At 59.4% G+C, this 17,738-nt stretch overlaps 1 protein-coding gene across 1 annotated transcript in view; it reads right to left on the reverse strand.

The window, feature by feature from the left end:
* Nucleotides 1-11,494, reverse strand: part of CARMIL2 (capping protein regulator and myosin 1 linker 2) — a 27,320-nt gene extending 15,826 nt beyond the window's left edge. Inside the window, 20 exon segments of the mRNA XM_035898809.1 lie at nucleotides 530-587; nucleotides 888-984; nucleotides 1,942-2,023; nucleotides 2,218-2,287; nucleotides 2,526-2,630; nucleotides 2,726-2,802; nucleotides 3,337-3,414; nucleotides 3,815-3,924; nucleotides 4,168-4,254; nucleotides 4,412-4,506; nucleotides 5,158-5,246; nucleotides 5,323-5,398; nucleotides 6,290-6,363; nucleotides 7,003-7,073; nucleotides 7,688-7,785; nucleotides 8,034-8,155; nucleotides 9,413-9,472; nucleotides 9,815-9,865; nucleotides 9,999-10,090; nucleotides 11,409-11,494. Coding sequence (XP_035754702.1) covers nucleotides 530-587; nucleotides 888-984; nucleotides 1,942-2,023; nucleotides 2,218-2,287; nucleotides 2,526-2,630; nucleotides 2,726-2,802; nucleotides 3,337-3,414; nucleotides 3,815-3,924; nucleotides 4,168-4,254; nucleotides 4,412-4,506; nucleotides 5,158-5,246; nucleotides 5,323-5,398; nucleotides 6,290-6,363; nucleotides 7,003-7,073; nucleotides 7,688-7,785; nucleotides 8,034-8,155; nucleotides 9,413-9,472; nucleotides 9,815-9,865; nucleotides 9,999-10,090; nucleotides 11,409-11,448 — 1,632 coding nt within the window. The 5' untranslated portion in view covers nucleotides 11,449-11,494.
* Between the last annotated feature and the right edge of the window lie 6,244 nt (nucleotides 11,495-17,738).

The following is a 17,738-nucleotide window of genomic DNA, read 5'->3' on the forward strand; positions in this document are numbered from 1 at the left end:
GGCCGGGACAGACGCTGGGATGTGTGTCACCCTTGCAGACTTGGCATCCGTCCATGCCCGGAAGTCACGGGGCTGGCAGCTGCTGCGGGCACCTCGTGCTGGTTTTGGAGTGCCCAAGTGATGCTGAACCCCGAGAAGCAGGAGAGCAACGGTGCTGCGGCAACACCCCGGATTTAGCTCAGATGCCTGGCAGGCAGCAAGGAGAAAAGAGGTGGTTGGGTTTTTGGTTTTTTTTGGAAAGCTGGGCTGCATCCAGGTTACACCAAGCATCTCCTCCGTGCCTTTAGCCAGACACTGGCTCCCGCTTTTCCCAGATGAATGGGAACAGTTCTCGCTTCTCTGTCTGAGCATCTGCTCCAGATGAAGGGAGATAAGAGCAGAAGGATTTGAATGGCAGTAGGAAGGAGGGAGGTTTGCTCTCTGTCCATGCTGGGAGGGATCTGGATGGCACCCCGGCATGGTGGTGGTAGAGGGCAACCGAGAGCACGGGCAGGATGGGATGGGATGGTTGAGGGCAAGCCAGACTTACGCAGTCGTCCTCCTGGGTGAGCTGGACGATGCGGTGCAGGACGTCCAGCAGCCCTTCCCTGAGGGAGAGGCGGCAGAGGGGTCAGGCACACATCCCCCATGGCCACGGGGGCGGTTGGCAGAGCTCTGTCCTCCCTCCTGCTCCTGCCTGGGGCTGGAGCCCATCCCCGCAGCGCAGGGTGGTCCCACAGGGACTGTGCAGGATGGTCCCCCCACAGCCCCAGGCTCCCTGTCGGGTTGGGGCAGACAATCCCCAGCATTCCCAACCAACCCGTGGGCTTTGGATGGGAAGAGAGAGTCAAGGTGGGGAAACGGTGCCAGGGTGGCTCCTGGCCTGGGTGCCACAGCTTTGCGCTTACTTGGATTTGATGTTGAAGTTTTTCCCCAGAGAGATGTGCCTAATGGACTTGCTTCTGCCGATGGAGAGCACCAGTGTCACCATGTCGGAGTCAAAGCCTGGTGAGAGATGGGAGACACCCACTGGGATGCTCCAAGCAGTCTGCAGAGGTGGCACTGAGGTGGCCCCTCATGGGAGACCTGCAGAGCCACCCAGCTACCACCATGGGATGGTGGAGAGATGCCCAGGGCAACTCCTGAGCATCTTCCTCCTCTTCGTGGCTCCCCCAAGGAGATCAGAGACCTGTGCAGAGCTCAGGTCCCCAAGGAGCCACCCCAGGGGAGCAGCACCCACTATTTAGGGTGCCCAGGCTGTGCTGAGCCATGGGGAGTGATTACAGAGCTAGGACGGGTGCTTGCTTTCTCCCATCCCGCAGGGATGTGCCCTCCATTGCCCACCCACTGTCCTGGACAACACGGGAGGAGTTCTCACAGCTCCCATCCCTGCAGCTGCAGCATCCCCAGGGGAATCCAGCAAGCGAAGGTGCCCTCCTTCCCACAGGGAAGGGACCAGGGCAGAGACCTGCTCGCCCAGCGGCTCTGCCAGCCAAGGGCAAAAGGCACCAAGACCCATCTACGGTACTGTCCCTCCTGCACGGAGCTGCCCTGCTGGGACTCTCTCCAGTAGCTCCTCATCCTTCCTGAACTGGGGAGCCCAGAACTGGACACAGTGCTCCAGATGGGGTCTCACTTGAGCAGAGCAGAGGGGGAGGAGAACCTCCCTCGCCCTGCTGGCCATGCTCCTCTGAATGTACCCTAGGATGCCGTTGGCAACAAGGGCACCCTGCTGGCTCCCCGCGCACATGTTGTCCACCAGGACCCCCAGGTCCCTCTCGGCAGAGCTGCTTTCCGGCAGGTCAGCCCCCAGTCTGTGCTGGTGCATGGGGTTCAACCTCCCCAGGGGCAGCACCTGACACTTGCCCGTGTTGAACTTCATCAGGTTCCTCTCTGCTCAACTCTCCACCCTTGCCATTCCTTGATTAAGATCTTCTCCCAGGTGGGGAAAAAGCAACCTACCATTGTCAGACAAATCCAGGTCGCTGATGGAGCTGGCATCGGGGATGAGATCCTGGATGACCTGGGCCCCCGCTGATCTCAGCTTGGAAGAAACAGCAAGACATCAGTACAAGGGGAGGTGCCGAGCCCTGCAAACAAGATCCTGCCGTCGGGAAGGTCACCTCAGCCCCATGGCGGACAGGGCCCAGACCTCCCCGCACAGGGAGCAAGCCCCCTTGACTGCTACAGTGGGACCCCCTCCTGGACTGATGGCACCCACAGGTGCTGGCCTCTCACCTCGCAGTTGCTAAGGTCCAGGCGCAGGTCACTGATGTGGCTGTTGTCTGCCAGCCCTTGCAGCAATGCCCTGGAAAAGTCACCGAAGCCACCCATCAGTGCGAGCAACAGGGACGCCAGCACCTCCCAGTGCTCCCGGCAGTGGGAGCGGGGTGCCGGAGGAGACATTCCGGAGCTCTGCCCCTCGCTGCCCCATCACCCTCCCCACCAGCCCTCTCAACATGCGGAGCCCTGAGCAAGGTTCCCCTCTCCTGGACCACGCTCACTCCAAACCCATTCCCCTTGGTGGGCTCACAGCCCCGCCTCACCTCACAGCATCTGCTGGCAGCTTGGTCCCCGCCAGGGAGACGAGCCTGAGGGCACCGGCCTGGCTGAAAAACTCCTTGACATCAGGGGAGATGGTCTTCAACCTCCTGAGGAGGAGAGGCAGAACACGGCATCGCCTGCCAGCCAGCGCCAGCCACATGCCCGGGCACCGCACTACCCTCCCGCCATCCCGGGGGCTTACCTGTGGGAGTACACGTTTTTGGAGAGATCCAGGTGGACGAGGCTGGCGCGGCATCCGTGGACCAGGGCACCAAAGAGCTGCCGGGGTGGGGATGCGAGCCATATTGAGGAGGACCCAGCTGGTGCTACAGCCCCTCAGACAGCCCGGGACGGGTGGGTGACGGGATGGGATGAGCTGTGGGATGCACTAAGGGGTCCACACCACGCTGGGGGTCCCTTCTGCCCCTTGCTGAACCCTGAAGTCCCTCAACCCTCCACCAGCAGCGGGCACAGAGCAGGGGGCATCACCCCATGCATGCCTGTGTCCGCAGCCCCGTGCCAGCTGGGATAGGGTGGCAGCACCTCCCAAGGGTTTTGGGAGCTGGGCTGAGGGCAGGGGCTCGCCACCAGGACCCCCTGCCCAGGTACTCACAGCATCCAAAGGGCAGTCTGTGCCAGCCAGGCTGAGGTGGGAGAGCGAGCGGCACTGGCGGAGGAGGCTCTGCAGGGGCTGCGGGCAGAGAGGGCTCAGTGGCTTTGCCCAGGACCCGGGGTGGCAGCACCTCCCAAGGGTTTTGGGAGCAGGGCTGAGGGCAGGGGCTCGCCACCAGGACCCCCTGCCCAGGTACTCACAGCATCCAAAGGGCAGTCTGTGCCAGCCAGGCTGAGGTGGGAGAGCGAGCGGCACTGGCGGAGGAGGCTCTGCAGGGGCTGCGGGCAGAGAGGGCTCAGTGGCTTTGCCCAGGACCCTGACACCCCCCCCTCCCAGCACCCTGCAGTGCAGAAATCCCGGCTCCAGCCCACCTCCACTCTCTCCTACTGGGGACAGAGAGGAACCCAGCAGAGAGGGACCCAGCCCCGTGCTGCTCACTCCTGGGATGCCTCCTTGCTCCAGGCAGCATCGCCCACCCTCCCACAAGGAGATGGCATGGGGGTGTCCCCAGTGCATTCCCCAGCTGCCTCGGGGTAGGCAGGGAGGTGTCGCAGCCGTGACTTCCCTGTCCCTGGGGTGCTGCAAGGCGGGGTGCAGACCCCAGGAGACTGAAGCCATCCGAACTACTCTGGGGACAGAGCCAGGCTGGTGTCACCCCATCGCAGCCCGGCCACTCACGCTGATATCATCCCCAGCCAGGGTGCTGGGGTTTCCAGAGAGGTCCAAGTGCCGGAGGGAGGATCCAATGGCTTTGTTATCTGTGAGGGCCTTGCATAACGTGCTCAGCCCTGCTCGAGGAGAGGGGGAGAGATGGATGCCGGTGGGTCCCCTGCAGCAGGGAGAGCCGCACAGCAGAGGACGGGGTTCTTTCCTGCAGCTGGGGCAGCGGGACATCGCGTCCTTGAAGATGCCCTTTCCAGGGTGTCCCTGCAGCCCCTCCAGCCACCCCTTTGGTGCCAGCTTGTCCCCAAGCCCTGCCATGCCCAGCTTCCCGATGGCACCCAGGCAGGGAGCGGGATGCCGGGCCGTACCTTTGGCAGTGACCATCGTCCTGGCCAAGCTGAGGCTCTGCAGACCCTTGGGACTCTTCTCCACATGCCGGCTGAAGGCAACAATCCCTGATGAAAGAGCAGAGAGCCCTGAGTGGCCACGCCAGCGCGGGCGGGCATCTGTCCCACCCCAAGCTACAGCTGCCGGGGACAGCTGCCAGTGGGATTTGGAGTTGACCATCAGTTTTCATGGGTGGAAACTCAACCCGGCCCAGAAGCTGGGTACCTCTATCCTCCAGCTGATTGCCAGCAAGGTTGATGGTGTGCAGGACGGAGTCAGGATGGTTGCTGAGCGCCTGGGCCATCCTCTGCGCAAAGTCACTGCGGGGAGAAGGGCTGCCTGCCTGAGCAAGCTATGGCCACCTCCAGGAGATGCAGCTGCCAAGGGCCACCACCAGCACCCGCCTGTGTGGCAGAGCCAGCTCCGTCTGAAAGCAGAGCCTCTGCAAGGATGGGGGATGCCCACTGGCCTCCAGGCTACTAATGGCGAGCTTCACAGAATCACAGAATCGTTTGGGTTGGAAAAGCCCTTTAAGCTCATCAAGCCCAACCGTTCTCCTAACTCTGCCATCCCACCTCTAAACCCTGGCCCCAAGAACCTCCTCTGCCCAGCTTTTAAATTCCCCCAGGGATGGGGACTCGACCCCTTCCCTGGGCAACCACTTCCAGGGCCTGACAGCCCTTGCGGGGAAGGAATTTTTCTCCATGTCCAACCTAAACCTGCCCTGGCACAACTTGAGGCCGTTTCCCCTCGTTCCATCGCCCGTTCCCTGGGAGCAGAGCCGTCATGACCCCCCCGCCCTGGGTCCCCCCTCCTGTCAGGCAGTTTACACTGCGGAGGGGATGGGGCACCAACACCCCACTGGTCCATGGCTCCACGGACCTCCTGCTCCACTCACGTGAAGGGGGCACCGCCAGGCTGCTGAGACCCTGCTCCTCACCACGCCAGAGCCCCGCAACGCCTTCACTTACGCTTTCAACCCACTGTTTTCCAGCACCAGCTCCTCCAGGGTCACCGATTTGCTGAGCATGTAGAGCAGCTGCTCCGAAATCTCCTGATTCTGGCATGGGAGAAGAAAACCCTCCTGGAAACCTGGCCGTCGCCAGCACGCCCAGCACCACGGGGCCGGCACTCACCAGCCTGAAGTCCTTGCAGGAGAGCTTGGTGAACCACAGGTTGAAGGACAAGGCAGCGACGCTCAGTGCCACATCTCTGCAGGGTGACAAGTACGGAGGAGCTGGGGGCCAGGCCAAGCCAAGCCTGATCCCAAAATGGGCGTCCCAAGACACCTAGCCCTGGTGTCCCCCAACGCGGCCTTTGGTGGGGCAGGACTGGGGCCCATGCGCTTAAAGCAACCCACAAACACAACTCAGCTTCCCCAGGTTATTCCCTCAGGGAAAATAAAATTATTCCAAATATTTGCGTGCTTCTGTCAAACACCCTGTTGTGGTTTGGTTTTGTTTTTTGAATCCTGTGCTCTTGTGTAAAGAATAGCGCAGGTTTTGCTCGAGTGGAAACAAGTTCCAGCAGAACCCTCGCTCCATCTCCGGATGGAAACGTGGCTGAGCCCCACAGGGACGCCCCCGGGCACAGCCCGAGCTCATGGCCCCGCTATGAGGTTATAGAACCACAGAATCCTTTGGATTGGAAAAGCCCTTTAAGCTCACCAAGCCCAACCGTTCCCCTAACCCTGCCATCCCACCACTAAACCCTGGCCCTAAGCACCTCTACTGTATATATTTATATATACAAGGGTCGCGGCACCAGCCGCTTTGCATAGGGAAACACCTGACAGCCACGAGCTGCCAGAAGCCACCGTGACGCTCAGTTTTCACCTCTGTAAGCAGCTTGCTGGCTTATTTAAGTGTGAAAAATGAAGCGGGGAGGCTGGCCGGCCGCGCGGGGCTGTCGCCCCACGGGACAGGGCTCGTCGGGTTTGGCGTCAACCTGCAGATGTGGCGTCCTTGGAGCGTGTAAAGCGATAAAAAGCTTCTAACGGCGAGCGGGGGAGCGTGCTGAGCCAGTCCTGCCAGGGCCGGGGAGGAGGGGGGCAAGCACTAGCATGGCACGAGGCACAGCAGGCGGCACGGCCAGGGGACTCACCGGCTCTCCAGGTGGCTGAAGTCCAGCAGGTTGAACTCCCGGCAGTCCTGGCTGTGGTAGATATTGTCCACGTCCTGTCCAGATGGATGGACAGACAGGGAGGGCTCAGCACCTCGTCCCAGGAGGGCTCGGGTACCCAGCGCTGCTGGAGGGAGCTGAGCCCTCGGGGACCCTCCCCTGGGCAGCCCCTTGCCTCAACCCTCAGCCTAAAGCCTCCCCTGGTACTGTGGCTGGCAGGGCACATGTCCCGGATTGGTGGGACTGCTCGGTGGGACTCGGACTCCTTCTGCAGGGACAGGCCAGGAGAAGGCAACACATGCCCAGGCTGGTGGGGAGAGGTGGCCTGGAGACAGTGTCCTGAGGAAGAGGAGGGCAGCTGGTCCCACTGTGCCTGGGTCCCAGCAGGGTTCTCCTCTGCTAGGGACACCCAGCAAGGTCCCAGGTTTTCAGGGGCTCTCCTTTATGTGACAGTTTGGGAAACAACCTGGTCCAAGGCATCTCATGCCTACCGGCACATTGACTGCACCCCACCAAAGAGCAGGGGGCACTCAGGCCAGGCAAAGCTGCAGGTCCCAGCTCTGGGATGTCCCTGAGGTGCCCCTGGGATGTTCCTGGGATGCTCCCAGCCCCAGCAGCCCTGTGAGCATTCTAGTGCCCTGCCTGCCAAAGGGTGCACTGTCACTGTCTCTCCTCTGTGGGACAGGCCAGCTTACCCACTGAACCTCCTCACGGAAGGCAAAGCCGTTGTAATCACACAAAGCGGCGTAGGTCTCCGAGAACCCCCCTGCAAAGAGAAGGCAGACTTGGTGGCAGACCTTCCCGCAGGAACATAGGGAAGGCCTTTGGGAAGGATGGAAAGTGGGAGAAGGGATGGTGGAGGCTCTCCCTGCCTCCCTCAGAGGGGCCAGAGTGGCCTGCATGGTCGACTGCCAGCCCAGAAGTGATCACACAGCCCCAGGGGCTGCAGCTGATCCATGTAGGTACCAGGCAAGGTGCATTGCTGGGATGATAATGGAAACATCTGGCCCCAAACCACTCCAAGCTGGGGCTATGGGAAAAGCCCCTGACTCTGCAGTGACACCACATAAGTTGGGTGGAAGCATCGGTGGCTGCACATCCTCAGAGGTGGATGCTGAGCATCGCAGCCCCACAAACATCCCGCTCCTTTCTGGGGAGCTACGTCCCCTCAAACCTGCTCCTACCCCATGGACTGGCGGAGGGCAGACCCCACTAGTGTGGCTTTGTCTGACCTGAGCCCCCGTGGGCGCCCCAGCAGCAGGGGTGGGGGCTGTCGACAAAGCCAGTGCCGATGGATGCCTGGCTGCCATGGTCCCCAGGGTGCTCCCAGCCTCCACGCTCATCCTTGGGGGAGATGTTGGGGAGGGAAGGGGGGCTCACCGCAGGGCCCGGGGCTGCTCTGCAGCATTTCCTCCAGCGAGTCTGTGATCTGCCGGATCCTCTCGTACAGGTTGGGGGGGGAGTTCTTGAGCAGCGTCCTGGGGAAGGAGCAGAGGGGTGGTGTGCCATGGGCTGGGAGAAGAGCATCCCCACTGCTTTAGGCCCAGCTACAGCCCCCCGCGCGCACGGGCAGCCAAAAAGATTCTTCCCAATGCAATTGGGGAGTGGGGTTTGGCCTCCATCAGGGTGGTTTTCTCCTGTTAAAAGGTGCTAATTTGGGGCTTTTCCGAGCAAGAGTTTGCTCTGGTACCTACAGAGCTCCCCCTGAGGAGCAGAAGACCCTTACCCAGGGGACGAGTCTGGGAAGACCTTCTTAAGTGACATGGTGACATGGATGACAACTTGCTCCAAATCGTCAAAGGACATGAACCGGAAGGCGTAAGATGCTGCATCTGTTTCTATGACAACCTGCAGGGTCCAAGGGATGGGAGATGCCTGAGCGAGCTGGAAGCACACAGCGTCCCCAAGCCCCCAGATGCAACAGTGACAGCCACCAGCTCCTTGCTGCAAACACCCAGCCGCTGCTCACAAACCCAGCCAGAGCACTGTGAGCACACGGAAGGCTGTGAACAGCCAGGAATTTAGGATAAAATACATTAAAGAGACCATAACATGCCAGAATAAGGCACAAACCTCCCCAAAATTCAGGCTAAGCTAATGCAAGAGCAGCGGGGGCGAGAGCAGCCTCGACTCTGCCTGCAGCAGCCGCAGCTGGAAGTTTCCTCCCTGAATTTATCTAATCGGGTTTCGAGGCGTTTTTAGCGTTTGGTTCTTAGCAAGAAAAAAAAAAAAGATCCCATGGCAACACGCTCCCTGATTTAATTATGCGCTGATTGAGGCGTGGGAGCGAGATGACAATTATCTGCTGGCATCGCAGCGAGGAGGACGCTTCTGCCGCTGCCCGGGGCTGCGGGAGGCAGCGGGGCCCAGCCCTGTCTGCAGATTGACGAACCCTGGGCTTTCCGTATCCCAATCGGAGCCCTCTGCCCTGGGGTTTCAACCCCTGGCGCCCCTTGCTCGCTGCCTGACTCCTCTCTATTTCTTTCCCAGAGCTCAACCGAGCCACAGAAACCCTGTTTAAAGTTTGGGGGCATCGCCGCTGATGATGTTTTAACAAGCAAAAGGCAGAAAAAGAGAGGTTAACGAAGATGGCAGCCCTGTTTCAGCCGACACAGCCAAGGCAGGGCATCCCCACACTCCCACCCGCTGCAGCTGCCCTACACGCACTCCTCTCTAAGAGGATTAACGGGGTTTAAAACACCCTCCTGCTAAATTTGGCTTTGCCTCGGTAAGCTGGCAGCCGTTTGTCACCTTGTCCCTGAGAAGCAGGAGGTGCCACGGCCAGGTCCTGCCTGCGGCTGCTGGAGGGGAGGAGGCACAGGCACCCACACTCGCCCCCCCAGCACCCCTGGGTGCCTACCTGCACCCCCAGCCCCGAGGGCGATACCCCAGGTGTAAGAGGATTTCTTTAGAGGGGGCGAAGAGATAAATCCCCTGTGGAACTCTCTTGGATCATCACTGGTGACCCTCAACATGCAATGGGGGAGCCAGAGCCCCCTCAGGCCCACCGTGGGCCCTGGGACAGGGTTTGTCACAGGGGGGAGGTGGGCACAAGGTGGGGTGGGTGCCTGGGCTGGGTTTGCCATGGGTGTTGGTGCCACTCACCAAGCTGGGCTCTCGCACCGTCATCTCCCTCACCTCCAGGAAGCTGAAGCTGTTGTGAACCTGCGGGTGAGAGGAGCAGGATCAGCCCCAACACTGGTGGAGAAGGGGGACCCGAGGGCTCTAGACCTGGTGGCCCAGGTGCCCCACGGCCATCCCACAGGTTACCCACTCCTGTGGCCCCACGGGTCACCCACCCCTGTGGCCCTATGGCCGTCCCACAGGTCACCCGCCCCGGCGCCCCATGGCCATCCCATGGGTCACCCACACCAGCTCCCTATGGGTCACCCATGTGTTACCCACCCCAGCGCCCCACGGGTCACCCACCCCATGCCCCAAGCAGCTGAGCGATGCCCTCCTGGGAGCCAGGGGGCTCTACTGTGGCGTGGGGTCCCCGGCACTTACCCTCACCGGCAGCACCACCGGCAGCATGTAGGCTCGCCAGGGGGTCAGCACCTAGGCAGGGGGATGTTGGTGTGATGGGGAACTGGGGTGACACATGAGCCACCCCTGTGCCCCCCAGGGGGGATACGAAACAGCTGCCTGGGGAAACTAGGAAAGCAGGAACCAGGCTGGACTCTGCACGTACCAAGATATAGTCGTCGTACTTGGATTTCACCTGCAGCTGGATGCTCATCACCAGGAGGACCTTCTTTGTCCCCAGGAAGGCAGTGATGCCCTCTGAAAAGACCATAAACCCCCCTGAAGCGAGGTGGTTGACGCCATCCCTGTCCTCTCTCACGCACCCCGCTGCCTTTGGGGACACCCTCCCCCACATCCCTGCCCAAATCAACTCCCCTCCATCTACACCCAATGGTCAGACCCTGGTTGCTCTCTCAGCTAAGCCGCGAGCTTCTTCACCAGCTTTGGGACTCATTTGCTGCTTGGGTGATAAATCCACCTCCTCATCAGCTTCTGCAGCCCAGGCTGCAGCCTCGACCAAGCCCAGGGCTTTGGGGCTGCTGGTTTACACTGCCGCGTGCTGCCTTGCTCTCTGGGAGCTGGCGCTCAGCAACAAGAGGGTCCCAGTTTCTCTTCCTTCTTTCCCAAATTTACCCCCTGGGGAGCAGCTCGGCACCCACGTCCTCCCTCCCCCCGGTGCAGCCAGGGGTGTATTCTGCTTTTGCATGTTTTCGGCAGCTCTCCCGGTCGTGACGTGCGTGGGTGGTCGCGTGTGCTGAACTTCCCCACGTTTGCAAACTGGTCGCTCCGGACCAGTGCAAGCATCGCTGCTGCCTCCTGCCTTGAGCATCCCCTCCCCATCTCTCCCGATTCAACACCTCTGGCTTGGAGGAGCTGGACGAGAACAACTGCCCATCGCCCATGCAATGCAAACCAGGTTTTTGCAATCACATCCCTCACTCTGGCCCTTGCTAAGGCTGCTGAGAGCCCCACAGGTCCAGTGGCTTGAGCCACATGTCCCCAGGGACCCATCCTGGTAGAGCTGGGACTGGGGGCTGCGGGGACGCAGCGACCCAGCTCTTCCCACCCCGCCGCAAGCCTTGGTGGGGCTGCAGGTCCCTGAGACCTCCATGGCCCTTTGCTTCTTTGATCAAATGAGGGAAGCCTGGGCACAGAGGTGCTTCATGCATCCCCTGTGCTGCTGGGGAGCCAGGGCAGGGTTGCAGGCCGTGCCTCCCTGGGGAGCTGCTGGGGACCCTCAGCTGGCCAGGGGACCCCAAGCACATGGGAGCAAGCAGCACCCAGGCTGCACCCACAAACTGGGCAGCAGGAGCTACCGAGAACTACAGCCTTGAGGATCCAGCCTGTTCCCCGGGGATGCTTTTGGCCTGAGCAGCACCCTCAAGCATGCGAGCTTTGGGGGCAAGAGCAGCTCTGGCACCCCAGACCCTGCTCGGACCCCCCTGAACCACAGCTGCGGCCACCGAGGAACCAGAAATTGGCTCTCCCAACCCTGGCATGGCAAACCGGGGCCAAGCAGGCCCCATACCGGCACTTTCCATGTGGCATCGGTGCCCCAGCCGCAGGCGATACTTACCTTGCAGCTCAGCGGGGATCCCTCCAGGGGAGGCTGCCATGGTTGGGAGCAGGGGATCACCCACCTGGGGATGAGGGTGTCAGGGCAGCATCCTTGAGCGCAGTGGGAAAGGCACCCTGCTGGGAGGAAGCGCTGAGGTTACGACCAGCAGCACCGCTGCCTGGGTGCCTCCTCCCCCTCCCAGCCTCGGTGCCTCTTCCTGCCCCGTCAGGCGAGATTTGCCGCCTGAGCAAGAGAAGAGAAATGAAAGCGACAGTGCCCGTGGCCCAGCAGCCCCGCCAGGAGGAGAGGGAATCCCCTTCCCAGCCCTTCTGCTCCCGCCTGGCTTCTCCAGGGCAAGCAGGACACCCCACCGGTGCTTGCCAGCCTGGAGCAGCAGCATCTCCCTGGAGCTGCAGCCTCCAAGGGTTGAGGGTCATGACCTCCTCCTGCCCTGCAGCCCCCTGGGGTGGCTCATGGGGACCCATTTCTGCCTGAAGGTGGCTGGTGAGGGTGAAGAGAGCAGCTCCACCCTTCCCAGCACAGGGAGGTCAGCCCAACCCCATCACCTTGCACCAGGCATCCGCAAAGGTAGTTGATGGGGACAGGCACCCACTGGAAGGTGCTTCCCCAGAGGATGGGTGCTGGTGCCTACTGCAGGGTGCTGCGGGCAGGGCTTCTCCAGAGCAAAACCACCCCAGGCAGGGTACCAAAATAACAAAACTGCTAGCCCAAAGCAAGGACAGAGGCTGTGTGGCCTCCTTGGAGCAACAGGAGCAAGCACATCAAGCACTCCACTCCCCAGGGAAGGCTCTGGACCAGGCAAAAAGCCAAAGCATTCCAGCACAGAGCAGAAAGCTGCCCTGTGCCCAACAAGTGTCGGTGTCGGCTGAGCAGGTCCCACCAGAGGCACAGGAGAAGGTGCTGAGGGAGCCAGCAGAGCCGCTCTCAGCCAGGAGCCTGGGTCCCCATGACCAGCATCAGCTGGGAGGGAGGGTGCCAGCTGCCTCATCCCCCTAAATTGCCCTTTTTGACAAATCACTGCAGCTCAGGCAGCCTGGAGCTCCATCTGCCACCCAAGGGCTCCCAGAATAGTTTTTCCAGAGGTGGAATAACTCTGGAGAAGGCAATCCCTGGAAGGACGGAGCGATGTTGCTCTCCTGCCACACGCGCCTGGGGCCGCAGCGCTTGTGCAGCCGCCTCCAGGGTGAAAGCGAAAGCAGGAAGCCATCTCCCTGCAGGGCCGGCGTCTCCATAGAGCCCAACCACAACAGACAGCGGCTCTTCTCAAGGAGATGGCTAGAGGAGAACGTGGCTGAGGGCAGGGACCAACCTCTTCCCATGTAACTCCTCAAGCCTCCCGAGCTACAGCAGCAGGCAGACAAGCACCAGAAAGAGGAAGGGCAGGAGGTGTTCACCATCCAACACAGGCAGCATAGAATCATCAAAAAACTGAGGTTGGAAAAGCCATTTAAGCTCCCCAAGCCCAACCGTTCCCCTAACCCTGCCATCCCACCACTAAACCCTGGCCCTAAGCACCTCCTCTGCCCACCTTTTAAATCCCCCCAGGGATGGGGACTCGACCCCTTCCCTGGGCAGCCCCCCCCAGGGCCTGACAGCCCTTGCGGGGAAGGAATTTTTCCCAGTGTCCAACCTAAACCTGCCCTGGCACAACTTGAGGCCATTTCCCCTCGTACCATCGCCCGTTCCCTGGGAGCAGAGACCAACACCCACAGCTGCCCCCTCCTGTCAGGCAGTTGTAGGCAGCAATAAGGTCTCCCCTCAGCCTCCTCTTCTCCAGGCTCAACACCCCCAGCTCCCCCAGGCGCGCACAGGGGCACGGTCACTGCCCTGCTCTTGCTGGCCACACCAGTCCTTATACAAGCCAGGATGCCATTGGCCCTCTTGGCCACCTGGGCACACTGCTGGCTCATATCCAGCCCCCTGTCAACCAACACCCCCAGGTCCTTTTCTGCTGAGCAGCTTCCCAGCCCCTCTTCCCCACGCCTGTAGAGTCGTGTGGGGTTGTTGTGACCCCAGGGCAGGACCCGGCCCCTGGCCTTGCTGAACCTCACACCATTGGCCTCGGACCATGGATCTGCCAACAATAATCCTGGCTGGATCTCTAGCTTTTCCAGGATGACAGGAGACCAGGTCACTAGTAGCTGAATGTCTCAGAAGGGGCAGCAGGTCCCAGCTTTGCTACAGAAGGATGTTCAAGACACCGAGAGAGCAGCTGCCTCTCCTTGCACCCATCAGAAGATGGCTTCTACTGAAGCTTAGAATTACATGGGCCTCCACATCCCAAGCTCTTTCCCCAAAATACTGGGTCCCACATGCTGGAACATGCCGATCATCACTGCAGCAGAACATCTTCCTCAGGAGCAAGGCAGAGGAAGGCATCCATGTGCACAAGTATGTGGTATGAGCCCAGGCGTGTCAGGATGTCCAGAGCAACCCATCTCCCCTGTCTTCTCCCCTGCAGAGGACATGGGCTGGGCATTTTCAGCTCTATCCTAGAGTACCAGGACCTTCCCAAAAAGAGGTCCTAGAGCTCCTCTCCATCCCCAGATCACCCTTGGGGAGTTGAGCACTCACCACACTCTGGGGGTAGCAGTAGGAGCTCTTTACCCCTGGCTCCAGAACACCTAGATGCTCCTGTGCTGACATGGGCACCCAGGTGCCCTCCTGCTGACCACATCCTGAGTGCTTTCACAGTGATGGCTTCTCCTATGGCTCTCGACCACTTATAGGCCCCTTGAGTGGTATCGGGCTGGTGGTCACCTCTGGGTCCAAACCCTCTGCTCTAGACTTGGCCAGTTAGGCTGCTGAGGGCCATGCCCAGCTGAGATGGGAACATCTCCAAGGATGGAGACCCCACAGCCTCTCTGGGCACCTTTTCCAGTATTTGACCACACTTATGGTGAGAAAGGTTTTCCTTAATTTGAGCTGGAGTTTCCTCTGCGTCAGTTTGTCTCCAGTGCCTCTTGCCCTCTCACTGGGACACCTCCTAAAAGGGTTTGGCTCAGCTTTCTCCACACTCTCCCATCAGCTATTTGCAGACAACAGTGATGTCCCCCCTCCAGGCTGGTCACACCAGTCTCCCATGGCCTCTCCATCTTGAGCTCCAGTGGCACCCATCCCGGGGGCCTCCTCCAGGCTCACACCAGTCTCTCACTGGTTTCTTGCACTAGGGAGCCAAGATGGGACCAGCTGGCCCTACAAGTTGTCCCTGAGGAACATGAACAACCGGCATCAGTTAGACATTGTACTGCTGACCACGCTGAACACTGTGGCCCAGCCAACTTTCCACCCACCCAGTAATCCTCTTCTCCAGCCCCCATGTCTTCAATTCCACTATAAGGAGGAAGCCTTCCTAAAGGCCAGATGAACACTCACTGCTCTCCCCCCGTCTGCACAGCTAGCCACCTCCTTGGGGTATGCAGTGGGATAGGTCCCCAGATCTTCCTTCTTACCCTTCTTGAAGACAGGTGGGACATTTGCCTTTTTCCCCTCCACAGATCACCAGGACTTCTCAAAGACGAGAAAGTGCAATGGCATCAGCTGGTTTCCTCAGCACCTCCAGACGTTTCCCTCAGACTCTGCCATTAGGCTTGGGGCCTGGCAGGTTTGAAAACAGACCTCACCAGCCAAAATGAAGACAAGAGCAGCACCAACTACGTGGTCTTCTCCATGTCCTTTGCCACCAAGTCCTTTGCTCCATTAAGGAGCAGGCCTGCATTTTTCCAAAGTCTCCTGCTGCTGCTGAAGCCCTTCTTAATACAAAAGCTGTTCTTTTTGTCCTTCACTTACTTCTCCAAGTCCAACTCCAGCTGAGCTTTGGCTCTCCAAACTCCAGCCCTGCACACTCAAGCCATGTCTGTTCCTTCAGGGCTGCCTGTTCCTCTTTCTACTTTCTGTGCACTCCCTTTTCCCTTCCCGCTTGCCCACGCTACCTGCCCACCACACTTGCCCAACTTCCTCCAGAAGAAGGTCCTTGGATTTTGCACAGCTCTGGCACATAGAATAGTTTAGGTTGGAAAAGACCTTTGAGACCATCAACCATTAAACATGTTTCAGTCTGCTCTTAAATGCACACTCAGACCAGTGAGTCCACCACAGCTCTTGCCCTGCTCCCACCAACATGGTCTAGGATAGTGTAGGACAGCTTAGTCCACAAGCCTAGTCACGTCAGCACCGGTTTGGATTCTGTCCACCTTCCATGAGCCTTGCAGGAGTCAGGCAGCTTGGGAAACGCTTAACTGCTCTGCAAGGGTGTCCCCACGTCCTCCACCTCGTAGAGGCTCTGCCAACAGCTACCTCCCCATCTGAGCCTCCCTGAACTGCCCCCAATCTACGTTTGTCTTCTCACCTGGAGAATCATCTGCTACAATGATGTGAAGCAAAAGAGTAGAAGAGCTCGTTAGTTTTTCCTCCAATGAGACAGAAGAAAGCATGCCATGGTTTGCACCAACAAAACCTCACTCCGACACCATCGGCTAAAGAAGTGGGCTTAGACCCCAGCTTAGAGCAGTCAGTCCCTCTAACCTGGGGGAGCTCTCAACCTTCTGGAAGCCAAGCGAGCCTTTGGCAGGCTGCAGCAGTCAGGCAGAGATGGTCTCAGCCCCTCTCCATCCCAATGCCATCCTCCAGCACGCCCCCAGGACAGCATCTCTGGTGCTTGGGCTGGCTGCCAGGCCAAGCAATTGGCTGGGGCAGCGATGCTCCTGGGATCCACACCAGCCCTGGCTTTTCACTCACAGTCCAGGACACAGCTTTTCCAGCACCCGTAACAGCACTGGGGTCAAGCAGAGATGGTTCTGACCACATTCAGGCTTGAGATACTGCCCTGGACAGGCATCCTTGGGAACGGGCTGGGGCATTGGTCTGCAGCCCTCCAGAGCAACTCCACCAAAGGCAAACCAGAAGCTTGCAAGAGAGGGGACACAAGCAGAGATTCCCACCCAAGGCAAGTTCAAATAAAAACCAGGCTGCATAACAGGACCATTGACTGAGCAAGCACGAAGAAACCAGGTCAACTGAGCAGGCTGTGAAGTAACGCACCGGGCTGACGGAAAAGGAGGATGGCCGCAGGGTGACTGCTCCTGTCCCCACTAAAATCTTGCTTGGGTCTCTGGAGAAAGTGCAGAAAGCTGCCCACTATAAATGACCAAGTCCATTCCATGCACAAGAACACTGCAGGTATCTACCACGTTAACTAAACAACGCTGCTTAGGAATAATTTCCTCAGATAAGCACAAGAAGCCACCAGCGGTCCCATTTGGAGGCCAGGCTCATCTCCCCAGGCCCACTGTGACCAGCGAGGCAGGAGCCACTGAGGAACACACCACACCACCAGCAGATCAAAGACCATACCTGCAGCCTCTGGACAAGCAGGGTCTCCTCCTTTCAGCCCACCATCAAGCTGTTGTTCACAGGCAGCCATTCCCGCCAGCTCCTCTGAACCCCAGGACTGCTGGCACCACATGCCTGGGGTCGCTGGGACCTGGGTACGAGGGCACAAGCTGCTGCGCAATGGAGGTCTCGGGGCAGTGCTCGTGCAGACAGAGGGAGTTTTCTACCAGAGCACGCTCGACGCTGCCTTGGGGGACCATCACGAGGGCACTGGTTAAACCAAAGCCACCACAACATCTTTCATGCCCTGCTCGTCAGCAGCAAGTTGAGCCGCAGGGTTTAGGAGGTGATGGTGGTACAGATCCCAAGGACACCTTCAGTTTTCCAGCTCAGTTCCAGCTTGTTTTACACAAAATCGCAACTCCTTCAGAGCGCTGCCTGTCTGAAGCACCTCAAGGCTCCCTGTCCAACTGCCAAAGCACTTGAGGATTTATCTGCTTCTGCAGCGACCTGGCTCCCACTCACAGAAGCGGCCCTTACATTGACCTCTCCCACCTGCCAAATGAGCCTCCAGCCTGCTCAGGATTCCAGGCATCAGCCTCCAGACAGCTTTTCTTGGTAAGTTTAAGGGCCATCTCTCAGCACCAGAGGTAACCAGTCACCAAACATCTCGTGAAAATTAAGACTAGCAACTCTCATGCTTTTTAAGATTTCCTTTGTTATTCCTTGTGCCATGTGCAGCGACTCCTGAGGTCAGCGGTACTATCCTGGAGTTACACAGCATGCAGCTACCTGCCTGCTTCCTCTCCGTTGGCTCTCCAAGCTGCATTCACAGGTAACTAAGATACACACCACGGAAACTCCACTGAAGTATCAGTCCCACTTCCCAGAACAAAATGGAAATGGTATTCCTGCTACCTAAGCCATCAGCGGCAATCGTTTAAACTCGCAGCCAAAAACCAAACAAAAGCAACAACTGCTCCCGCATTATTTGTG

This window comes from Egretta garzetta, unplaced genomic scaffold (assembly GCF_000687185.1).
Source record: "Egretta garzetta isolate BGI_Z169 unplaced genomic scaffold, ASM68718v1 scaffold27, whole genome shotgun sequence".
Classification (NCBI taxonomy): Eukaryota; Metazoa; Chordata; class Aves; order Pelecaniformes; family Ardeidae; genus Egretta; species Egretta garzetta.